Source organism: Rhizophagus irregularis, chromosome 25, assembly GCF_026210795.1.
Source record: "Rhizophagus irregularis chromosome 25, complete sequence".
NCBI classification, from domain to species: Eukaryota; Fungi; Glomeromycota; class Glomeromycetes; order Glomerales; family Glomeraceae; genus Rhizophagus; species Rhizophagus irregularis.
In genome coordinates, this window is record NC_089453.1 from 205,637 (window position 1) to 231,015 (window position 25,379).

General features: G+C 31.5%; 4 protein-coding genes across 4 annotated transcripts; 1 reads left to right on the forward strand and 3 right to left on the reverse strand.

Annotated features, from left to right (window-relative positions):
* Nucleotides 1-647: 647 nt before the first annotated feature.
* On the forward strand, nt 648-860 carry OCT59_016525 (uncharacterized protein; the record flags this gene model as incomplete). Its single annotated transcript, XM_066145756.1, has 1 exon — nt 648-860. One exon carries the CDS (start codon nt 648-650, stop codon nt 858-860), a length of 213 nt encoding a protein of 70 aa, XP_066003508.1.
* A 3,822-nt stretch (nt 861-4,682) lies between these two features.
* On the reverse strand, nt 4,683-5,262 carry OCT59_016526 (uncharacterized protein; the record flags this gene model as incomplete). Its single annotated transcript, XM_066145757.1, has 4 exons — nt 4,683-4,844; nt 4,911-5,011; nt 5,071-5,176; nt 5,248-5,262. The coding sequence occupies 4 exons, from the start codon at nt 5,260-5,262 to the stop codon at nt 4,683-4,685; spliced, it is 384 nt and encodes a 127-aa protein (XP_066003509.1).
* A 3,918-nt stretch (nt 5,263-9,180) lies between these two features.
* On the reverse strand, nt 9,181-9,501 carry OCT59_016527 (uncharacterized protein; the record flags this gene model as incomplete). Its single annotated transcript, XM_066145758.1, has 1 exon — nt 9,181-9,501. One exon carries the CDS (start codon nt 9,499-9,501, stop codon nt 9,181-9,183), a length of 321 nt encoding a protein of 106 aa, XP_066003510.1.
* Nucleotides 9,502-12,664: 3,163 nt separating this feature from the next.
* On the reverse strand, nt 12,665-13,661 carry OCT59_016528 (uncharacterized protein; the record flags this gene model as incomplete). The annotated part of the gene is made up of 3 exons (XM_025327878.2): nt 12,665-13,086; nt 13,214-13,342; nt 13,469-13,661. 3 exons carry the CDS (start codon nt 13,659-13,661, stop codon nt 12,665-12,667), a joined length of 744 nt encoding a protein of 247 aa, XP_025169083.2.
* Nucleotides 13,662-25,379: the final 11,718 nt, after the last annotated feature.

A 25,379-nucleotide genomic window follows, 5' to 3' on the forward strand; every position in this document is an offset into this window, starting at 1 on the left:
TTAGCCAAAATGGCAATAATCACATGACCCGGGTTCAAACACCCCGTGTACAAATAGAAATTGCCTTTTATTTATTACAAATTATATTATATCTATTTCTCAAAAAGGAATCACAGGAAAACTTGCTAAAAAAAATATAAATCCTATAGAAAAGTTCCTGATAATATACTTAATCAAATTACTTTAAATAATTATAATGAATAATAAATTATATATAAAAAATTATGCATAATTCTAATTAACATTAAGTATTGCATTATCCAATCAAATTTATTTAAGTCATGTGATTTTGTATTATGTCAGCAAAAAAAAATGAGAAAAATTTTTTTATTTGCTTAATGTATTTATCTTTTTAAAAGTTATCTAATTTTAAAATTTTATAAAATTCTGACTATTAAATCATAAGATATAAGGGGTACCTATTATAGAGGTACCGCACTGTAGATGTATGTTCTGCTGTGAAAGGTAAATATGCGCAAAATGATATTTGCCATATAATCAGAAAGTGGTATGAGGATTTAAAGGTATATTATAATATAGGTTTACCAGATAACAAAAAAGTCAGAAACATTGGTTGGTTGCATGAACAATTGACTATAGACCGTAGAGTTGAGAGGAGAGTTGAATCCATTGTTCGACATTATGGAATGACGGTTGAAGACGTTCATGTGTTATTCTCATATAAAATAGCACGAAATAATGAGGTTTACAAGGATTCCCTAAACAGAGGTACAACTGTGCCAATACTTTCTCAGCAGTTACAGGATGCTCTTAAGCCATTGGACGAAGCTCCTAATCAGTTGCAGGATTTTCCAAGAGCTTTTGAAAGGTGTGCCAGATGGTATTATGAAAGTAACTAAACTTATTTTCAAGTAATACAGATTAAGGTTGCTTATCTAAACCTTTTCAAAATCCTACGATTAGTTTCGTCAAAATTTTACTATAGATTTATTATAGTTTCAGCAGAGTTTCAGCAGTTTCGGCATTTATAATAAGTTTCAGCAGTTTCGCCTTTCTCCAAAGTTTCACCAGTTTTTTAATATAACTTTAATATAGTTTCGGCAGAATTTCACTTTTCGGCGAAACGCCATCTTGCCTAAACCCCTAGGTTTCGGCAAGCAACCTTAATACAGATGGTACCTATAATTGTAGATCATCACATATTAATGTAATATAAATAGCATGTGATTTTGTTATTTATAATCACATAAACAATTCCCATTTTATATTTTTCAGATTTTTTTTAAAAGATGTTTGTAATTTATCGCCATGGCATCTTGTCACATGATAATATATATCACGTGACTTATATGATTTTAAATATGAGAAAACTTAGGTAGACCTAGGGAGTCCAGACCTCTTATCTTAGACCTTGTAGCACAGCTAATCATTATCAGCCTCATTTGTTTACACCATTTTTTTTTCACACGAAATAAACACCCTTTTTCTTACCCTGCTTTTTCATTTGGTTTTTTTCTTTTATATTATTTTTTTTTGCACAAATTATTTTTCTTTTTTTTTATAATAAATATTTTTTTATTACCATTATTTTCATAATAGTGTTTACTAGAACAATAAAAAAATCTTTTTCATCAAAAATTTTAAATCTAATAAATACAAAGTGTTCTTTCTCTAATAATTACGCTTTAACACTTGCAATAGGTAAGTTTATTCTGGTTTCTTTGAGTTTTGAATTAAATTATTACAGTATGTATTGTTTGAAACTTCTTTCAACTAAAGTTTGTGATTTCACTAACATGTACGTGCTTTTTGTAGATTTTTATGGTATAATTTAACATTCTGATTAAATTAATTGGCTTTGGTTGATATGTTGAAAAATAAAATTGTTTGAATACTCGTATTTACAAAATTTCAATGGAAATTTGTGAAATATTTTCACTTTAATAATGGTATTTTTTTTAATACAAGGTTATTTTGTAAGGAGAGAATAAATATTAATATAATAGATATAAACATTTCTAATATTTGGTTTGGTTTAATTTTTTGTCATAAAATATTCCAAGAGAAATGCTCATACTTTGTATCTCGTTGTGAAATATTGCTTTAATAAAAAAATTAATTTAAAAATCTTGAAAAATTTCTATAAATGTTATGTGCATATTAGCGTATAATGTATTATAAAAAAATTTATGAAAATTTCTAAGATAAAAATGTTACGCACGTATTAAGGCTGTACCAACAGAGCCATGATAGGAGGCGCATTTGAACAACAATTAAACATATAATAAATCATGTGATACATACAGTGTTGTACATGGGATATGTTCCGCCAAAATTTTAATGTCCCATCCATATCCCGTCCACGTCCCGCCCAAAAATTGTCTAAGTTTACAATTTGTCTTATCAAGACAGCATCTAGTAGGCTATAATTTAATATCCTAATGTCCCGGACATTGCTAAAATCTTTGGACGTGTCCTGGATTGTCCCATCCCGTCCCGTCCATGGACATGTCCTGTCCCTATGACAACACTGGATACATATTATTATTTACTGTATTTATTAATTAAATTATTGAAATACAATTAACAATTCAAATCACATATCAACAAAATTTAATCAGTCAAACCAATGAATTCCAATAATTGTACAAGCGGATATGATTGGATATAATGTCTCCACTTTATTTTTTCTATCATCAACCATAGAGCGAAGCTATAGGCATCTTGACTGCCATTATTACGTTACCATACAACAGCAGGTGCACTATCTATACTGACTTCTGCAATAATTGTATTTCTACATTTTATATACAGCTCAAATAAACTCAATACCCCAACATATAGCTCAAGAAAACAACTCAACCAAATAACTTCCTCATGATTTGGAACTCATCTTCTGAATTATCAATACACGAAACATTCATGTTGAACTCAGAAAAGGTTACTGCTCATACCAACAACACTTTTAATGATCATGCAGATCATCTTACTAAAGCTAGTGCTGATATTATAGAATCTTATCGTAGTCAATTACAAATTTTTTGCTCTGACATCTTTAGGCCTCATTAAATGAAACAAATTATATATAATCGATCAAAATGTTAAACACACAAGCAAAAATATTCAACTCATTAATCAATCATTCCTCTCTACAACTCATTGAACACAACATCTTAAAAGGTCACATAGATTGGAATTTCACCATTATAATTCTACAATGTCACCCACTAGCAAACATCTCTCTAAATTTCAAAGATCACGCATCAAAAAATAAAACAAACACTACTCGACATATTATAACACAATTATCCCAAATTATATCCAACTTATCAATTAAGATGCAGAGGCTGTGACCATCATGCTGACTCTAATACTCACATTAGCATATATCTGAAATACAATGATATCATATTATCCATTATGACTAAACACAAGAAACTTCTTCACAACAACATAGAAAAACATGCTATTAATCTTACATTTGACCTTGAAAGATGTCTAGACACATTCTTACTTTTCAACATTATGTCACAAATTTTAGATCATTTTCCAACTAATTTGCCCTTTTACTTATTAATACACCTGATCTCAACTAAATTGACTTCCCTTTTGCATAATTACATAGTACACAAACAAATTTATAATCTAGTCTTTACTGAATTTATATCTCCAATATGTAAGATATTGACACTTTAATCTGAAAAGATTACGCTGATTCTGAAAACTTACCTTAGGAATAACCAAATTAAAGAAGAAATATTATTACAAATTTCACTAACGTTATACTTGTTCCAATAAAAGATGACGTTCTGGATTTTTTGCTAATACTACTTCTTTTGGTTTGTTCAATAGGAACTAAACTATACCATTACCATCTTCTATCAGAACTCCTCAAATGGTCTTTTACAGCAACAACATCTCACGCTTAATGAAATGGCTTATATTTAACAGACATCTAGTAATTTTCTATATAGGGGAAATTGAACTATCTATAGAGATTTATCTATTTTTCTTTTACCTTATAATATAGATTCTTTTAATGATGTTTCTTTTTCTGTAACTTTATCACTTAATTTTCCTTTTCAGTTTATTTTTTTATCATGGTTCTTTTATTTTTCTTTGGTATATTTATTTGGATAAAAGTTCATCCTGTTCGTTTCCTCTTATTTACACCAAGGTGACATTACCACTAGGGCGTTTTGATTACTAGATTGTTTAATTATTTTAGACTTTAGTATATAGAGTCCTTGTAATTTTCCCCTGTAACTTGGTTTACTTGTGATTTAAAAATAAAAATAAATATAAATTAAATTATTGAAATACCTTACTTCAGTTACTCATATAAAATTATATTATTGAAATAAATTAAACTAATAATATAAATTATGAAATAAATTAATGAAAAATTAATAAAATCTTAACTTTACGACCCTTAAAATAAACTTTATATTAAACAATTCAACAATTATTACCAAAATTTTATTCAATTACCAATTTTACGCTTCTTTGCAGCTCTTGTATAAGTTTTAATTTCATCACGTGCAAAAATATTCTTCCCTACACTTCGGCACAATGTACAGCATGAAAATAAGAATTTGTATTTCAACTTAAAGCTTTCTGAAGGTTCTACCAATTTATTATCATGTCCATACCAATAGCAAGTATTGCAATTATTAGTATTACTTTTTTGGCATGAATAATATACCAATTCCATTGGCATTTCATTCACAACTAATTTTTTCTCTTACAAAAATATTGTTGTATAGAATATTATCCTCTAGTACAAATGGTGATTTAAAACTGTAATCCCAATCATCTATGGCAATTTGGCATGCAATTTTATCTTCAGCTGATAATACACGCTTACTGTAAAGATATCGTATCTTTTCACATTGAAAATATTGAATAAACTCACGAACTCATGTATTTGTAAAAATGGATGATAGTACATGTTCACTATTTGCCATTGTTGTCATAAGTATTGGACGATATTGTTCTGTTGTTCCTGACTGATATGCTGTTTGAAAGTTAACATAATGATCTTTATCCACTACAATTAATGAATTTTGTTTGTCAAAAATATAAAACATAAAAAATCTTATGACGCACTTGTAGAAGGGATAGGATCTGGCAGCCAATCAAGTGAGTCAAAAATGTTATCTGAAAGCCGAATAGATTGATAAATAGTACATGATGATTGCCTACATTTTTTTATCTATTTATAAAATAATGAGAATTTATCCTATTATAAATGTGTTAAATTGATGTTTAAAAAACAAAACTAACTTGCCTGAAAAACATATTAATGCTACCTGCAATGTGTTTTCATAGTAAATTGTTGTAATTGTATTTTTTTTGATAAAATATCACTTATTGTTTTTGAAATCTTTAAGGTTTAATCAATCAATAAGTCATATGTGCCGATTTTTGGAATTAGTCTAAATTAAGATTTTTATAAAAATTTAATATTTTAGTAAGATTAACATTACACAAATCTAAATTAAATATGTGTTACATATTTACGTAACTCAGATTTAATAAAAAATAAAAAAAATTTTTTTAATCAATATTCAAAAATAACGGTAATAACCACTTCTTTTTCCCATCACTGCCCATCACTTTTCCATCATTTTTCTATTCACTTTTATTAAATATGACAAAAAAGTTTATAAGCAAATATAGCAGTTATTTTTAAGTGGTAAGTAAAAGAAAAAACTTAATATTTTATATACATAGATAAGACATATTTTTTCATAATTTTTAGCTTTAATTTATTGTTTTTTCTTTGTAAAAAATACATGCAAATAAAAAATAATTATGATGTAAAATAGTTGTAAAATGAATAATAAGATATTCTTTTTTTTCAAAATAACTAATTATATATTTGTTTTTTATCTTTTAAAATTATTTTATTAGATTTATTCCACTAAAATCCTTAAATGGCAAATAAAATCTTTTAAATAAAGTAAAAGAATTTGGGATTCTCTTATGAAAGCATTTTTTGGTAAGAAATAAAATTTTCAGATTGGACTTTATGCAGGTGACAAAATCGTGCATTATTATTCCTGGAGATATGCTAACGTCATCATTTTACATTCATTTGAAAGCTGAGAATTAGCTCTATCGTAAGAATCAAAGATCAGGAAAATTGGATCACTGGATGAGGCGTAATTAACGATCAAAGTCAAATCAAATTTAAAAATTAAAAATAAATATATTAGACGTAATTATTCACAATCCAGTGATTCAATTCATTCGATTTTAGGCTTATTAGATAGACCTCAATTTTCTCTTTCAAATGAATATAATTTCATTCATGTAACTTGCATCTACAGGTATTTAATAAATTTTTTTATATCAGATTTTATCAAACTTATAAAATTTTATATTAATAATATAATTGATGATTCCTAAACATCTACATATATTAAACGAATTATTTTAAATTTATTTTAAAGATAAAAGTTGGCATCACCTTAGGGAGCAAAGATCATTCAAATTGAATCACTACATGTGAAGTAATTAATGATCAAATTTAAATAAAATTCAATAAATATACTGAACGTGATTACTGAACAACTAGTGATTCAATTCACTTGATTTTAGATTCATTAGATAGATCTCGATTTTCTCTTTCAAATGAATGTAAATTTATTTGTATAGCTTATTTCTACAAAGAATTATCAATGATTTTGTCATGAGAGATATATTTGATCTTTTAAATTTTAATGATATCTTATATTAAAAAAAAATTAAAAATTATATAATTAATTGGTTTTTTTTGCATTATCTAGTATAAATTTATTATTCTTATATAAATGATAATTTATATTTGCTTTAATAAAATTATTTTTGTGTAAAAAAATTAGATTCCAAGGATCGGCCCATATGAAATTATCTAAAAACATATTATATTCAGTTAAAATAAATATTAATATGTTAAGATATATAATTTTCTAAATTACTTACATTAAAAAATTCATCAATCATAGTTTTAGTATCTGCTGGCCCATAGCACTGAAATGGTTTATCATATAAAACTAATCTTTCTGTACATCTTTCCAATATCTGTTGTACATGTGTTATACATTTACATAAATCATTCTACAAAGTTTCATTTGTTTTAGCAGCAGCATGAATTTTATCTAATGTATTCAATTTAGCAAATGCAGTTTCTAATTCTGAACTCATAGTATCTCTAACTAATGCTACACCCTGTAATCCTAAATTCAATATAGACATGATTCTTTCTGCAGGATTAGTTTAGCTATGATGTAGCGCTGTACGCATAGCAATAAGTATATCAAAATTTTCATGTAAAAAAAGACAAATAAGAGAAATTTGAACTGAACCAAATATTGTGCGATGATCTGAACTATCATCAGTGTAAAGGCATAGAATAGGGGGAATATTGTTAAAATGATGAGTAAGAATTGTGTTATAAAACTCAGTAGTATATCTGATAGCACTACTAGGTTGAAATACTTTATCTTTAAATAAAACAAATACTTTTTCACTATAAAATGAATTTTCAATAGATTGGAAAATATTATAAAAGAATATTACAGAAGGTGTAAGTGATAACTTTGTAAAATCATGATTATATGCAATTAAGGGAGTTTCTTGAAAAACCATAGTTTTTCTATTGCAAATTCCAGTAGAAGTATTGATACCTTTTTCAATAGAAACCTTATATTTATCATATTTATTATCTGCATATATAAATAAAACATGCTGTTGATACAAAATTGCAAATTCTCGTAAATACTGAAAAAGAACTGTACAGTAATGTGTATCTGGATGGTCTTTATGAAGCTGTCTTACTTAAATCATAAATTTGATATTAAAATGTCCAGTATATTATTTTGTACTTTCAGTTATTGGATTTGTTAGTTGAAACTGCAAATGTATTCATTCTTCACTTGGAATTAAAACAGTTTCAGATATAAGTTTTTCATTTAACCGTTTAAAAATTATCTCACAAAGATCATGTATAGAAATAGTAAGTAGTATATATAGAATATTTCCATGTCACCAATTATTAACTACTGGTGAATTCTTAAAATATAAAAATTAATTAATTAAATATTAATACTTTATATATAAAATAAAGTAATTAAGAAAATAATTTACTTCATTAAAATAAACTTTCATCTCATCCCAAAAAAGTATTGAATTTTGTTCCTTTAAATCCATTATTTTGATGTAAATCACATATAATTGACAGATCTTCCATTGTTAACATTAACATAAGTTGAAGCCATTCTTCCAGTTCTTTACAAATATCATTTGATGTTACAGCAGTATTGCCACTTAAATCATAATATAAAATGCATAAAATAGCAAGTGTAATATTCCTAATTAATGAATACTATTAGAATTATATACAATTATATGCAACTATTAGTACATTTAATTTAGAATATTTTTTTAAGTAAAATACAAATAAAATTAACTTTTTTTAATGCATTTTTTCACATTTGTCAAGTGAAATATTGTGGTAATTTTTCTTAAATAGTTGCTAATACATATGCTTGTTCAGTTTCTGATCATTTTTTAGGATTAATTAAAACTTTTCAAATATAATTAAGGGTGTCAAAATAATTATCATGATAATACCAATATAAAGTAACAGGAAACTGTATCTGAAGATCTTTAATATAATAGTACTGTTGTATTGCATCTTTAGGTAAAAAGCTATCCAAATTAATTTCAGTATAATTAGTTATATTGGATAGGTGATTTTAAAGTTGTTGGTATTGTGTATAAATTTTTTGACAGGAATCTACTATGTATACCTTTAGATTATTAGCTGGATGGTATGCTAGTGTATCACTCAAATGTATTTGTTTCATAGATTTATTAATTTGTTCTAAGTTATTTGCACATTTTCGCATTAAAGATGTAAAAATAAAGACTTCTTCAATAATATTCTCCTAAATTTCACTAGCTGCCCATGGTTATGCTGCTAATAATTCTAATGAAGAAACTAATTTTTCAAGCTTATCATGCTTAAGATTATATTTAGTATGCTTTCCAGTAAAATAATAAAGATTATAATTTTAGTCTTTTTGATATTGATCTAATTTATTAAATAATTCTTCAAGTAAAAGTGATCGTTCTGCAAATTTTGTATGATGTGAATCTATATATGTATTACAATGCCACTGTTAGACATTCAACAAAATTCTTTTTAAAAGTATTTTGTGTTTCATTTCTCTATCCAACCATTTTACTTTGAAATAATTTAATGATATTATTATAAAGTAAATTCTTGCAAGTATCTTCTTTTTTCTGTTCTAGAAAACAAATATGTTGTGAAATATTTATAATTAAATCAAACGCATCTGGCCTTTCTTGAACTGTAGTTTCAGTTGCTTCCAAAATAAATTTAATATGTGTAAAATTAAGTTCAAATAACATAGATATATCACCCTGCAATTCTTCTTCTACATAAATCCATTTTTTTGGAAGTTTTCTTAAAAATACCTGAATACCTCCTAAATTTTTGAACTGGTTATTTGTTGCTATATTAAACATATTGTAAAACTAGCAACAGTCTGTAAACAACACCTTTACAATCTTATCTGAAATGATTGTTTTTGCTTTTTTAAATACGTACACAACAAAAAAACCTATTGTGCATCAGGATTTTAGATACAAAATTGAGAAAACATTATTTATATATTAATAAAAAGTCACAGCTGATTTATTGGTAAAATATGGCTAATCTAATAGTCAATTTTATTGATCTAATTGTAAATCACATGATTAATTTTAATTGATCAAATTGATAAAATATGTATTCTTTTATTTATCCAATTGGAGGGAGATTATGTAAACAAAGGTTTGGATTTAAGCGGCCTAAGCCTATGTTCGTTTTGTATAATATATATACTATATAAGGAAATTATGAGTCTTTATGTACTAATATACATAAAATGAACATAGGCTTAAAACGAAGCTACAGTCAACTCCCTCTATAGTCACTCCCGTTATAGTCACATTCTACTATATAGTCACACCAGTTGAATGTTCAAAACACTTTATTATTAAAATCTATCCTATATAGTCACAATCTATCTATAGTCACTATCACACCTATCCTCAAAAATCTTATATTAAAAAGAACCGTTTATAATCACAGTTATATAAAGAATATATTAAATAACTTGGCATCTAATAATCGTACAAAGATGTATCATAGCTTGTTAGAATCGTCTCACTGAGACGAATCGAATGGTGGTAAGCTTATCTCTCTGTGATCAATATTGGCAGAGTTATTACACAAAAACCATTAATATTTTTTTAATTTTGGAAATTAATCTAGTGATTGGATTTCGACGTATTTTATACCATTAGAACCGCCTTATCAAGACGAATCGAATGGTGGTAAGATCATCTCTCTATGATTAATATTGGCGAAGTTACGATACAATAAAGTTTTAAGTATAATTCTGGCTAAAATTATGTTAATTTTTGGCCAGAATTATGATATACAAATATAAGAAATTTTTTATATAGTCACATCTCTTTATAATCACCAAATATGGACTGTCCCAAATGTGTGACTATAAAGAGAGTTGACTGTACACATATCAAAAAGATTGCTACTGAACCAGAATTATGTAATTAGAATACAGATAAAATTTTGGCAAATTTTCAATCCAGTCTAGTTAATTCAATCTGGGTTAGATTTATAATTCAAACCCAGATTAGACCAGACCAAATATTTCAAACATCAATCCAGACTGGAGTCACTGGACCAATCCTAATTTTCAGTCCAGATTGCTGTATTAGATTCAGATCGATTAGAGCTTTAAATGCTATAATTGTTCAGATTTTATATTAACTCATTTTTTATTTTTTCTAGTAGTTTTGTTTCTTTCTACTGCAAAGTATCCATATAAGCGATTTATATGAAAATGGAATATTCTATTTTCATATAAGTTAAGAAAATCCAAAATTCACATTATATAGATTTAGAATTCACTTACAATATATATACAGATGATGCCTAAAATTATCTGACCACTTTTTAAAGTGAAATGATTTATATATACATCATGATGTTGGTCAAAGTAATTTATTAATATTTATTATTGGTGCTTATTAAATATAAGGTATGTTAGTAAAATGCATTTAAATATTTACTTAAAATACTAATAAAATGCTTAAAAAATTAAATGGTTAATAAATATTAAAATTTAGTACTTATTTAATAGTATATTAAGCATTTATTGCTTACTAATAAATATAAAATTTTAATGCTTATTAAATATTGCTATTCAGTAAACATAAGGTTTCAGTTAGTCTAACATCATGATGACAGGCATGTCGAGAATTGGATATGATGGAATTTTTTAACGTTAAGATTATGTTTATTACGATATATTTAAAGAGCGTCCTTATCCTAAACCCTCTTTAAATATGATTAGTTTAATCAGTTACCGAAATCCATTGGATAAGACTTATTTTTGCATAACATTTATCATGGAAAATTTTTCACGATATACTATACACGCATAATAACTATCTTAGAAAAATTTTCAGTAAATTTTTTTATAATATATACATTTAATATCATAATATTATCAATATAACTGATGAGTACAATTATAAATATTACAGGTTGGATATCATACCATTAGTGAATCAAGAAAACATACAAGATTAAATGGTTTTGATGCTCCGCCTTTTAAAAAACTAAAATTTCATCATTTAAAGTTTAAACTTGAACAAATTGATCAGTTTGATCATTTTTTTATGAGAAAGGATATTGTTAACATAAGTTCTTACCGGAATCATTCCAAATCAGGCTTACCAATAATGTATTTACAGGATCATAAACAGGCATCTTGGAAAAAATTTTCTGAAGAGTATTCAAATGGGATGTGATGTTCAACATTTATGTCACATTTGCAAGAAACTTAGACGAAAATGATATACCTAAAACTTCTACTATTCAGAATTGGATTGCCAGCTTTTTATGAAAATGGAAAGAAGTTATGGCATTACATAAATTAGAAGCAAGATAAGCTATCAGAAATACATAAAAAGTTATTATAAACCATAAAAATGCATAAAAATATCGTCTTATTTGTTTTTATTTGTCAAATAGTAATAAATAATAGTATATAACTTGAAATTACCGTTTACATATATATACGTAAAGTTTCAAATGAATATATAAAATTTTCTTTTTTTTATTCAATATTATCTTTGACATTTAAGGTGGCACAACATGATTATTTACAATTTTTTTAATTTACAGCATTTTAGCCAATTTTGTGATTTTTATAATAACCTCCTCCCGAATTTTCATAGTAATTTGCTGACATTTTTATGCAGATCAGATCTTAATATATAAGAGTGATATAATATACTTATATCAAAAATGCTAAATGTTAAAATTATACTTTAAAAAATTTTGCATATTATTAAGAATATTATAAATTTTAATTTTTTCTCTTCTCTCATAAAATTACATATAATTATAATTGCTAAAACTAATCATAAATAATTGATCATAAAAAAACATTTTATAAAATTAAGAGGAAATCCGTATTATGTGTGACCATCGCTGTATAGCATTACATTAAAATGTGGTAATATCATGTATTCTGAACTAGTAAATTCTTTATGATTAAAAAAAGTCAATGTATAAAGAGAATATTGCAACCAATAGTATAAGAATCTATTCTTAACATCCTTCTTTCAGCATTTCAAAGGCTTTACTATAATATTCACCAGCTTTTGTACCTTTGTAGGCTTCACATAATGACTTCAAAATAAGTTGGTCCTGTTGTTCCTCAGTCAAATCTTCTTGTGGCATATCAGGTAAATCATCATAGTTTTCATTATCTAAATCATATTTGATTATCCTTCTTGGTGATAATGAGATAGCTTCTATTGCCTTAAACAATAATTCCTGCACAGTTCGCTGACGTTTAGAATGTTTATTTATAAAATCCATATATTCCTCTTCCTCCATATTTTTATTTTCAGATAATTTTGCAGTATTATCCATTGGTATAATTTCATTTTTATTGTATTTTCCTTTAATATAAGTGGTAGCTCCATCTTCTTTCTTCACATGAATATTGATTTTGTCTTTGACTTGTACTTTAACAAAAAAAGAAAATATGTTAAAACAAGTAAAAATATAATTCATCATGTATAATAATGAGGATATTTTTATATAGACTGATGATATTTTATTATTAATTAAGCTGATTCACATAAACACTACCTTTAACAAGAACATCATGGTAAGATAATTTTGTGGTATTATCTATTAGTATGATTTCATTTTTATTGTTTTCTTTGGTAGCTTTATCTTCTTTTTTCACATGAATATCGATTTTATCTTTAACTTGTGCTTTGACAAGAAAAGAAAATATGTTAAGAATAATAAAAATATAATTCATCATGTGTAATAACGAGGATATTTTTATATAGACTAATGATATTTTGTTATTAATTAAGCTGGTTCAATAAATACTACCTTTAACAAGAACATCACGATAAGATAATTTTGCGGTATTATCCATTGGTATGATTTCATTTTTATTGTCTTTTCCTTTAATATAAGTGGTAGCTTTACCTTTTTTCTTCACGTGAATATCGATTTTGTCTTTGATTTGTGCTTTAACAAGAAAAGAAAATATGTTAAGACAAGTAAAAATATAATTTATCATGTGTAATAACGAGGATATTTTTTTATATAAACTGATTATATTTTGTTATTGTTTGCATAACTCGCAATATCACTAGTCAAAAACCAGGCAAATGTGGCATAGTAGCCTTTATCTTTATTAAATTTTATTCGAACTTCACAATTTACAAAAGAAAAAAAGAAAAATATAAAAATAAAACTAACTAAAAACAAAGCTATATAGTCTCCTAAGAAAAAATAAAGTAAAAATTAATCTAAAAAAGAAAAATCGTATTACACTAAATTTCCCTAGATCTTCCCCCTTAATATATTCCAACCAAAGTAGAAGCAACTATGCTAACAAAATAACGAATAGCGCGTCCACTATAAAAATCGACACTCCATCCTGCAAAAGCTGTTATTAAGTAGCACCGTTAGACGACCCATAAAACCCGAAAAGTGATTAAACCAAGGCAAACCATATTTAATCGAGTTCTTTAACCAATCAGTTCCAGAGTCACGTGAATCGTGTAGGGTCGGAGGAGGTAAAGATGAGTAAGGTTTGTACATTGACAATGGCAAATTAGATGGCTTTGAAGTAGTTTTCAACTTATAGGTAATATTCATCGCGTTTTCCCATCTACATTTTTCATAAGAACGCGGATTCCAAATTCGTCGTCTGAATTTTTGGACAAAATTATTGTGAATAGCAGCGATAACCTTTATTGCAGAAATCCTTGGAATGGATAAGTCGACAAATAAGTCAATAAAGAGTTTGGGTAAACAACCACGGACCAGGGCATAGGAGGATCAATTTGTAGAAGAAAAGGACCAGCATGAAAGAGAAGTGAGTTTAGCAATGAATGGAGTAGGATCGATATCAGCCAATTTTCCGGCTTCCATGATTTTGGAAATCAAATGATTTTGATAAGATTGAAGAATTTGTTGCATAGGCAGACGACGTTTTTTGCACATAAAAAGGTGCATCAGGTCTTCCATGCGGTTGATACAAGAACGGTAAGTTAATTCGTCCATGTATAAGTCTGGTCAAGTCCGTTTAAGCTTTTCCAATGTAGGCAAATCATCCAAGAAAAGTTTAAATTTAAAGGTTAGGTGTCTTGAAGCGTGCTCAGGAGTAAAAGATGCATCATAAGAAGGCTTGAAATTTAAAGTGAACCAGGTAAGATCCCAGTCGACAATATAATCTATATTAGATGATAATAAAGAAATAAAGTGAAATCGCGTTAAGTCTAACAAATCATGCATTAACTGCGTTTGATAATATTGTTTGAGGAGGTGTCGCGGATTAGATTCACAGACAACATCATTGTCATAAGTTAAGACAAAATCATGAGCAGAGGCCAAGTCCATTCCAGAAATCAAAATACTGGATGACGCAGTATGAGCAGTATTGGCCAAGGAATCAGCAAAATCGTTTAAATAGTTGCCAGAGTGAGCTTTAACTTTGACAGGAAATACGGTCAAATTTTTGGAGAGAATGGTTCGCTCAATAATAGCCCAAAGCTCAAAGTTTGTAGTTTTGTAATACAAATGACTATTCGAATAGATAAAGGAAGAGCAACCTCGAAGACCATCAATAGCAGTTTGCGAGTCAGTATAAATAGTGACTTCTGAGTCGCGAGGAGAAATAGTTAAAACTGCATAAATAGCAGCAGCTTCAACTCTAGAAGAAGAAGGATTGTCTCTAATAAGGCTGTGAGCATAAGTGGCAATGGAGTTAGGAAAGCCTGCATCAGGGACAATTTGCATCCAAGATCAGCCCATAGAAACTTCAGGAGTGCCTAGATTAATAAGAGACCCATCAGTGAAAAAGGTATAATGCGAATCCGAAGAGATGACCAACGGGGAGTTAGCAAAAATAGCAGCAGCTGAGAATTCAATAGTGACAGGAGTAACAGAAACTTCAACGGTATCTGCAGAAGAGGAATCAGAAACAAAATCCAATCTACTATAATAGAGACGGACACCATCTTTTATATCAGCCCAAGTAAAGGGGGAGGTCACTTCGGAAGTATTACGTCTAATCCGCTCATTGGTAGTAGGCAGAATAAGCGAATGTCGTAAAGAAACCGTAGGTGTACAAATGGTTAAATCAGCATTCCGTTTTTTAGAAGGAGGGAGAGGAATATGGGCAGCGCAGCCAGGACAAGGAGAAAGTCTAATAAGATCTCCAGGCGAAGATTCACAATCAGGAGAAACCCAATGGACAATGGAACAAGTACCACGACTTGTTTGGACCAAAAGTTGTTTGCCAAAGATGGGAGAACCAAGATCATCCAACGTGACAATCCAATTTTTTGTAGTGGGAGGAGAGGATAAACAAGGTTCCAATTCATAAAATGAAGAATCATTCGTATGCATAGTAATAAACTGATCCAGCAAACGATTATTGGAGTCAGGAATAGTGGTAGCTTGTTGAATATCTTTGTACCAATAAGGGATACGACCAGGGCCACGTTGTCCAACCAAATTGTCATAATAAGCCTTCCAGGAAATTAAATGAGTTCCTTGGGGAGTAACCAGCTGAGATAAATAAAACAGTTGTTGTTTCCGCAGAATGGAGAAATAAGCTCTAAAGGCTTTAGGCGTCATGCATTCAAATAAAGGAACGCATCCATCTAACAGAGATAAGTTCGGAAGCTTCGAAAGTTGAGTATGAAGCAAACGAAAAGGAGTAGAAGTTAAGAGAGCAATAGTGCATGCGAAATAATCTTTCTTAAAAGAAAATAGAGAAGACCATATAGACCAGTCCTTAATTAAAAGGGGAGAAATAGGAATCAAAAAATTATATTGAATTAAACACAATCTATAAATAAAAAGAGATTGAATAAATGAAGAAGAAGAATTAGCCATTAAAAATAAATTAGTAATATGACATTGTCGTTGATAAGCAAACAAATTAATCAGGCCCAAGGCTTGAGATAAAAATAGAATAGGATTGGGTAAAGAACGAGAAAAATTTGCTTTGTGCTTAACAACAGATCGTATACTTCTCGTTACTAGGTGGCAGTCAGATTCAGACAAGTGAGTAACTTGCATTCGGTATTCAAGTTTTGGTATAAGAACAGCATTATGTAAATACACGACTTGCTTGGGAGAGAGCTTTGCCGGTCGGATGGTCGCAGCAAAGGAGCAGCATTCGCGTTTGAGTTGCTTTTTGACAAAATCACGGGAACTCTTAATGTTAAACCAGACACCTAAAAAACGAAAAGAAGTTGTCATGGAAATTGGGGTAATAGTAATAGAAGGAACACTATTTAAAGAGGATAAATTCAAATTAAAAGTAATAGGAGATAAAGTGGAATTCGAAGTCAAAAGCAACGAATTAGTAATTAACACATATTTGTTATGATTGGCAGAAGTGTTATTGATCTGATAAAATTCTTCAGTAATGGATAACATAAATTCCATGCCAGCTTTTGACGAGGAAATAAGAGTAGAGTCATCCATAAAAACTAAATTATTAATCTTCAAATCAGGAGAAGGAGTTGGAGAATTAATTAAAGACGGTGTAGAAAGAACATAAGGGTCCATCATTTCATTCTTCAAAACAGTAAGTAAGGGATCAATATAAATAACCCATAAAAGAGGAGAGATAACTTCGCCTTGGTCAATACCAATGCGAACCCTATAAGCAGGCGTAGATCCATGAGCAGTGAAAACGTGATTGGTGCGTTTCATGAAAAGTGAAAGGATAAACTTAACAGCAGAAGCTGGAAGACGTATACGCTCTAGAGAAAACGTAACATTGTCAGATCGACCGAGTCAAAAGCTTTAGAGATATCTTGGGAAAGAATCCAAAGTGGGTTTTTGTTGATATTAGCATCATGGATGATAGATTCTAGAGTAATGATAGGGTCGCGGCAAGAACCACCAGGAAGACCAGCAAAGTTACCATCTTTTAAGACGTTATGTGAAGCCATAGTAGTAGAGAGGCGATTATAAAAAAGTTTGACAAGAGATTTCCTAATCACTTCGAGTAAAGTAATAGGACGAGTATTTTTTAATTGACATTTCCATTCGTGAGGTTTGGGAATAGGAAAAACCATTGCTTGTCGCCATAAGTCGGGGATATCAGCTTTGGAGAGGCATGCTTGAATTAATATGAGGAGCAGAGCCGAGGTACGAGTTCCAAGATGTTTAAGCATTTCATAGGTAATCATGGAAGGACCAGAGGCTTTACCGTTAGGAGTGGAAGAGACGGTGAATAACCATTCGTCAAGAATAGGGGGATTCATTAAAGAATCATAGATGGAGGAGGACACATCATCCATAGGTTGGTAGGCAGAAGACCATCTATCAGGTAATGTATCGATGGATACAGGAGGAGTGAACTTTATAGGTACAAAGTTTTGGAAATGGTTAACAACAGCATCATCTATGTCCTTGGGATCCTTTAACAACTGGGGCCGAGTAGGGGTGTCGATGAAGACACGGTCCAAAGTGATACGGCGACGGGTACGAGAAAGCGCTGAATCGATAAAGGAAGAAAGGTCAGTTTCAAAATTATTATTCCTATCATCCAAATGAGTACGGATGGAGGAGTCTTGAAATTCTTTTTCTTGGAGCAAATGAAATCCCCGTAAGGATTTTGAGATATTAGATAAATCATCAAGAAGCGATTTGAAATTATCTTGTTGACATGATGAAAGAGAAAAGGGCAGAGTAAGATTGAAAGTAAAAACTTTCTTATATAATTGAAGAATGTTTTGAAGTCTAATCAAATGAATAGACCATTTATGCTCGTGAGCAGCAGAATAAGTTGAAGGATATTTGCGCAATATACGTATTGAGTGCATAAGGCGATTTAAGAACCGATAATGTTGAGTTAAAATTTCCAGATCTTTAGGGACCTTAGGAGTATAATTGTTGCCAACGGGGGAAGAAGGTAAAGTAATGTTGGCGGCTTTAAGGATACGTGATTGAAGGTATTCGCACATTTGATTGATATGCCAGGAGGAAAAAATCGAAGGTAAGACATCACATAAAGTGTCAGCTATCTCAGTGAATTCTGTCCATTGAGAATCAGTGACAGAATCAAATTTGAAGACGCGACGAGTCTGGCGCTTAAGTTGTCGAGCACGAGCCAGTTTGGTAGAGGCGAAGAGTAAAGACATGTCATAATACGTGACAACAGGGTTATGATCAGATGTGCAAATATCTTGAGCATCAAAGATGCAGGCAGTAAGGGCGAATCCTTTAAGAAGAGGACAGGACCATACATAATCAACATGAGTAATATGGTTATTACGATGAAAGGTACCTAAAAAGTTGGAAAGATTAATAGGAGTGTAGTCTTCATATCCATGAGAAAGGAGATGAAAAAACAATCGGTGAATATGTTTTGAAGCAATTTGAGGTTGATTAAAATAAATAGGGTAATATTTATCTAGATGCATATTAAAGTCGCCACAAACAGCATGATAAAAACCAGCTTGTTTAGTAAGGGTAAGTTGTTGAATAAGCAAATCAATAGTGTCAGAGCGCAAATCACTTTCAGCAGGGGGAGGGATATAAATAACAAATACACGCAATTTAACATTGCCTTTAAAGTATAGATCAATGGAAAGTAAACGTGAAGAATGAAATTTAAAATCTTGTACATGTGAAGCAAGGGAATTTTCAACGAAAAGAGAAACGCCACCAGAAGAAAGAATTTGTTTAGAAGTATCCAAATTGGAAGAGAATACAGTATAATTGGAAATACGCTTGGATAAAAACTTCATTTGTTTAGGGTGAAGATGAGTATCAACGATACCACCAAAAGAAATATGTTTTAAAGAAAAGAAAGTTGAAATTTCTTCTAATTTAGTTTGACTATACATTTTGAGGCCATTAACATTAAAAGAAGAAATATTAAATGAATTGGGGATAGGAGAAGTGTTACTAGAGGAAGAAAATAACGATTCATGAGAAAAAATTCCAGTAACATTATTAGGGTTGAGAGGGTTCCGTACAAAGGTATCATAATTAAAATTATTGTCTGACATTAAAACACAATGATAAAAACAGTCGGGGAGTTAAAATTTAAAGAAGAAAGTTAAACAGAAGAAGCTGAATCAGCTTGTTCCAAGGAAGCACCACCAATGGAGCTAATAAATTGTTTGATATGACCAGTGAGTTGGTCCAATTTACTTTCAATGACAACTCTACTATTTTTGAGATCGTTAATTTCTTCTTGCGTGGAAAAGATAGGGGTAAAAGGAGGAGCATTTGGGGAAAGGTGAGAAGAAGGAAGCGACGTGTTAGAAACAATGGTGGAAGGAGGCGGAGGTCGCGTTAAAATACTTCTGGGGGGTAAGGGAGATTTAGCAGAAGGCTGCTGAATGTTAAGCGGAACATGGGATACATGGGCATCTTCTTGCATGAGATCCAAATCAGGCTCATTAGGTGTAGAAAGCGGATCAAGGCCAAGGGGCGATTCGATATGAGTCATCCGTTGGTCAGCAAGTTCAAGAGCGGAAATGCGTTTGTGAAAATTAGCAACTTCGCATTGTAATTCGCGTAGGAGGTTTAAAATATTATTAGTATCATCAGAAGATAATGCGGAATTTGGAGTTTGTCGGGGCAAGGGACGTGCTGCAGAACGAGAGGAGGAAGAAAAGGAGACCGATCGTTCTTTACTATTATGCCGGTTACGCTGGGAGGTATTGCGATTGGGTTTGTTATGATTGTTAACATTATCACTGCGATCACGAGAAACGTTATCATCACGTCTGAAAGTAGAAGCAGATTAATCCTTGGATTTAGATCGAGATCGGAAGCATGAACGTGTATTAGCAACGTTAGAATTAGAGCGGCGAGAAGGTTGATTAACATTAAACCGCTCTTTAAGTTTAGCTACAGGGTCGCGAGTACGACTACGTCCTCTAGTTTGTTTGAGCGGACAAAAATTTGGGGCACAACCTAATTTGCCACATCTGTGACAAAGTTTATTAGTATTATCTGGGGAGGACCAGGAAAGCATTTTGCCTTGGAAGCTAACAGTTTGTTCCATAGCAGCATTCATGGTTTCTTGGGAATTGAAAGTGATGTAGGCCCATCTTTTGGGTTTGTAAGAATTTAAGGAAAGTGGCACATTGACAGCTTTGGTGCCAAGGTTACGAGTAAGAGGAGCCAAGTTGATATCCTTAACATTAGGGGAAGCTGAGTGAGGGTGGCAACATATTGACGACGCGCAGCCTTTTGATCCACAGTATAAAAACATGGAGTGATTCTGAGGCAGGTGGAGAAGCAGTATACAGCCCATTGGTCGGTGAATCGAGCAATTGAATCGGCGTGATCATATACAATACGGGCTTGCTGGACTTTGGCATTAGGCCTAGAGAAGAGGCGGCAAGAGGTGATATTACCAAATTTTTTAAAATAGGCCATAAGGCTGTCTTTTTTAATGAAGAAATTGATATTGGTAACTTGGATAGCCCAGAGATCTTCATTGGATCGGAGTTGGCAAGGATCATGTGCATGAAAGATCAAGTCAGGGAACTCAGGATGAGTGGAACCAACGCACAAATCGCGTGCTTCAGCGGTATAGAAGTAGATAACGAGGCGGTTGGCTTTACCAGAGCCAATCATGCGCGCTTTTCCAGTAAACAACTCGTAAGTTTCTAAAAAAAGGTTATTAACAGCCTCAATAAGGGCTTTGTTGGTAGGGAATTTCTTAAGAGATTCAGGGGCAGCATTCGGCGCAGCCGCAGCCTGAAAATCATCTCTGGTTATGGCGAGGGTCACCACTGGATCTGGAGTTTGATCGTCATCTGGAGCACCATTGGTATCCAAATTGGGTGACGCGTTAGAGGGTTGTTGCAAGTCTTTGTTTGAAGATGCATGTATGGACGCGTCCACATTTCTAGAAGACGCGACGTGACTGGGCGCAGTTGGCGCAGCAGATTTTTTCGGGAAGGAGGTCAAAGTATTTTCGCCAGAGATAATTTGTTGAGGAGAAGAGGAAGGTCCATCTACTCCAACGTCAGCCGTCTGGTCATCGGCAACGTAGTCTTCTTTCATAGAATTTTCAGTAATCGTACGATTACGTTTCTGCTGGATAGTGTTTTCACCATCGGAGCTTGAATTATCAGAGTTATTGTTATTTTTTCATTCTTGATGGGAAGCTTTCCTACTGTTAGGGTTATGACTTCCACGGCCTCTCTTGGCATAGTTACCAGATATAGTAGAGGGCTTTGAGTTGGGAATATATAAATATAAAATTTTTATTAGTAGCTTATATTATTTTTTAAAAATAATAAAAAATTATTTTCGTCAGAAATTTTCGTTTTTGAAAAATTCAGGAGAGAGTTACTCACTAGTCAAAAACCAGACAAACATGGCATAGTAGCCTTTATCTTTATTAAATTTATTCGAACTTTACAATTTACAAAAATAAAAAGAAAAATATAAAAATAAAACTAACTAAAAACAAAGCTATATAGTCTCCTAAGAAAAAATAAAGTAAAAAATTAATCTAAAAAAAAAGAAAAATCGCATTACACTAAATTTCCCCAGATCTTCCCCGCCCCCTTGATATATTCCAACCAAAGTAGAAGCAACTATGCTAACAAAATAACGAATAGCGCGTCCACTATAAAAATCGACACTCCATCCTGCAAAAGCTGTTATTAAGTAGCACCGTTAGACGACCCATAAAACCCGAAAAATGATTAAACCAAGGCAAACCATATTTAATCGAGTTTTTTAACCAATCGGTTTTGAAGTCACGTGAATCGTGTAGGGTCAGAGGTGGTAAAGATGAGTAAAGTATGTACGTTGACAAAGGCAAATTAGAAGGCTTTGGAGTAGTTTTCAACTTGTAGGTAATGTTCATCGCGTTTTCCCATCGGCTTTTATCATAAGAACGCGGATTCCAAATTCGTCGTCTGAATTTTTGAACAAAATGGTTGTGAATGGCAGCGATAACCTTAATCGCAGAGTTCCTTGGAATAGATAAATCGACAAATAAGTCAATAAAAAGTTTAGGCAAACAACCACGGGCAAGGGCATAAGAGGACCAATTTGTGGAAGAAAATGACCAGCATGAAAGAGAAGTAAGTTTAGCAATGAATGGAGTAGGGTCAATGTCAGCCATGTTTCCGGCTTCCAGAAGTTTAGAAATCAAATGATTTTGATAAGATTGAAGAATTTGTTGCATAGGTAGACGACGATTTTTGCACATAAAGAGGTGCATCAAGTCTTCCATGCGGTCGATACAAGAACGGCAAGTTAATTCGTCCATGTATAAATCTGGTCGAGTCCGTTTCAGCTTTTCCAAAGTAGGCAAATCATCCAAGAAAAGTTTAAATTTAAAGGTTAAGTGTCTTGATGCGTGGTCAGGAGTAAAAGATGCATCATGAGAGGGCTTGAAATTTAAAGTAAACCAAGTAAGTTCCCAGTCAACAATATAATCTATATTAGATGACAATAAAGAAGTAAAGTGAAATCGCGTTAAATTTAACAAATTACGCATTAACTGCATTTGATAATATAGTTTGAGAAGGTGTCGCGAATTAGATTCGCAGACAACATCGTTATCATAGACTAAGACAAAATCATGGGCAGAGGCCAGGTCTATTCCGGAGATCAGAATACTAGATGACGCGGTATGGGCAGTATTGGCCAAGGAGTCAGCAAAATCGTTTAAATAATTGCCAGAGTGAGCTTTAACTTTAATGGGAAAAACTGTCAGATTTTTGGAAAGGATGGTTCGCTCAATAAGCGCCCAAAGCTCAAAATTTGTAGTTTTGTAGTACAGACGACTGTTTGAGTAGACAAAAGAAGAACAACTTCGAAGGTCATCAATGGCAGTTTGCGAGTCAGTATAAATAGTAACTTCTGAGTCGCGTGGAGAAATAGTTAAAACTGCATAAATAGCAGCAGCCTCAGCTCAAGAAGAAGAGGGATACTAGTCAAAAACCAGGCAAACGTGGCATAGTAGCCTTTATCTTTATTAAATTTATTCGAACTTTGACAATTTACAAAAATAAAAAGAAAGATATAAAAATAAAACTAACTAAAAACAAAGCTATATAGTCTCCTAAGAAAAAATAAAGTAAAAAATTAATCTAAAAAAAGAAAAATCGCATTACACTAAATTTCCCCAGATCTTCCCCCTTGATATATTCCAACCAAAGTAGAAGCAACTATGCTAACAAAATAACGAATAGCGCGCCCACTATAAAAATCGACACTCCATCCTGCAAAAGCTGTTATTGTAAGCACCGTTAGACGACCCATAAAACCCGAAAAGTGATTAAACCAAGGCAAACCATATTTCATCGAGTTCTTCAACCAATCGGTTCCGGAGTCACGTGAATCGTGTAGGGTCGGAGGTGGTAAAGATGAGTAAGGTATGTACGTCGACAATGGCAGATTGGATGGCTTTAGAGTAGTTTTCAACTTATAGGTAATGTTCATCGTGTTTTCCCATTTACTTTTCTCATAAGAACGCGGATTCCAGATTCGTCTTCTGAATTTCTGGACAAAATTGTTATGAATAGCAGCGATAACTTTAATCGCAGAAGTTCGTGGAATGGATAAATCAACAAATAAGTCGATGAAGAGTTTGGGTAAGCAACCACGGATAAGGCGAAGGAGGACCAATTTGTAGAAGAAAAGGACCAGCATGAAAGAGAAGTAAGTTTAGCTATAAATGGAGTAGGATCAGTATCAACCAAATTACTCGCTTCCAGAAGTTTGGAAATCAAATGATTTTGATAAGATTGGAGAATTTGCTGCATAGGCAGACGTCGTCTTTTGCACATAAAAAGGTGCATCAGGTCTTCTATGCGGTCGATACAAGAACGGCAAGTTAATTCGTCTATGTATAAGTCTGGTCGGGTCCATTTAAGCTTTTCCAGTGTAGGCAAATCATCCAAGAAAAGTTTGAATTTAAAAGTTAGGTGTCTTGAAGCGTGCTCAGGAGTAAAGGATGCATCATGAGAGGGCTTAAAATTTAAAGTGAACCAAGTAAGTTCCCAGTCAACAATATAATCTATATTAGTTGATAATAAAGAAATAAAGTGAAATCGCGTTAAGTTTAACAAATCGCGCATTAACTGCGTTTGATAATATTGTTTTAGAAGGTGTCGCGGATTAAATTCACAAACAACATCATTGTCATAAATTAAGACAAAATCATGGGCAGAGGCCAGGTCCATTCCAGAGATCAAAATACTGGATGACGCGGTATGAGCAGTATTGGCCAAGGAGTCAGCAAAATCATTTAAGTAATTGCCAGAATGAGCTTTAACTTTGACGGGAAGGACAGTCAAATTTTTTGAGAGGATGGTTCGCTCGATAATAGCCCAAAGTTCAAAATTTGTAGTTTTATAGTACAAACGACTATTTGAGTAGATAGAGGAAAAACAACTTTGAAGACCATCAATGGCAGTTTGCGAGTCAGTATAAATAGTAACTTCAGAGTCGCGTGGAGAAATAGTTAAAACTGCATAAATAGCAGCAGCCCCAGCTCGAGAAGAAGAGGGATTATCTCGTATGAGGCCGTGAGCATAAGTGGCGATAGAGTTAGGAAAACCTGCATCAGGGACTATTTGCATCCAAGACCAGCCCATAGAGACATCGGGAGTGCCTAAATTAATAAGAGACCCATCAGTGAAAAAGATATAGCGCGAATCCGAGGAAATGACCAGCGGGGAATTTGCAAAGACAGCAGCAGCCGAGGATTCAATAGTGACAGGAGTATCAGGGGCTATAGCGGTATCTGCAGAAGAAGAATTGAAATCAAAAT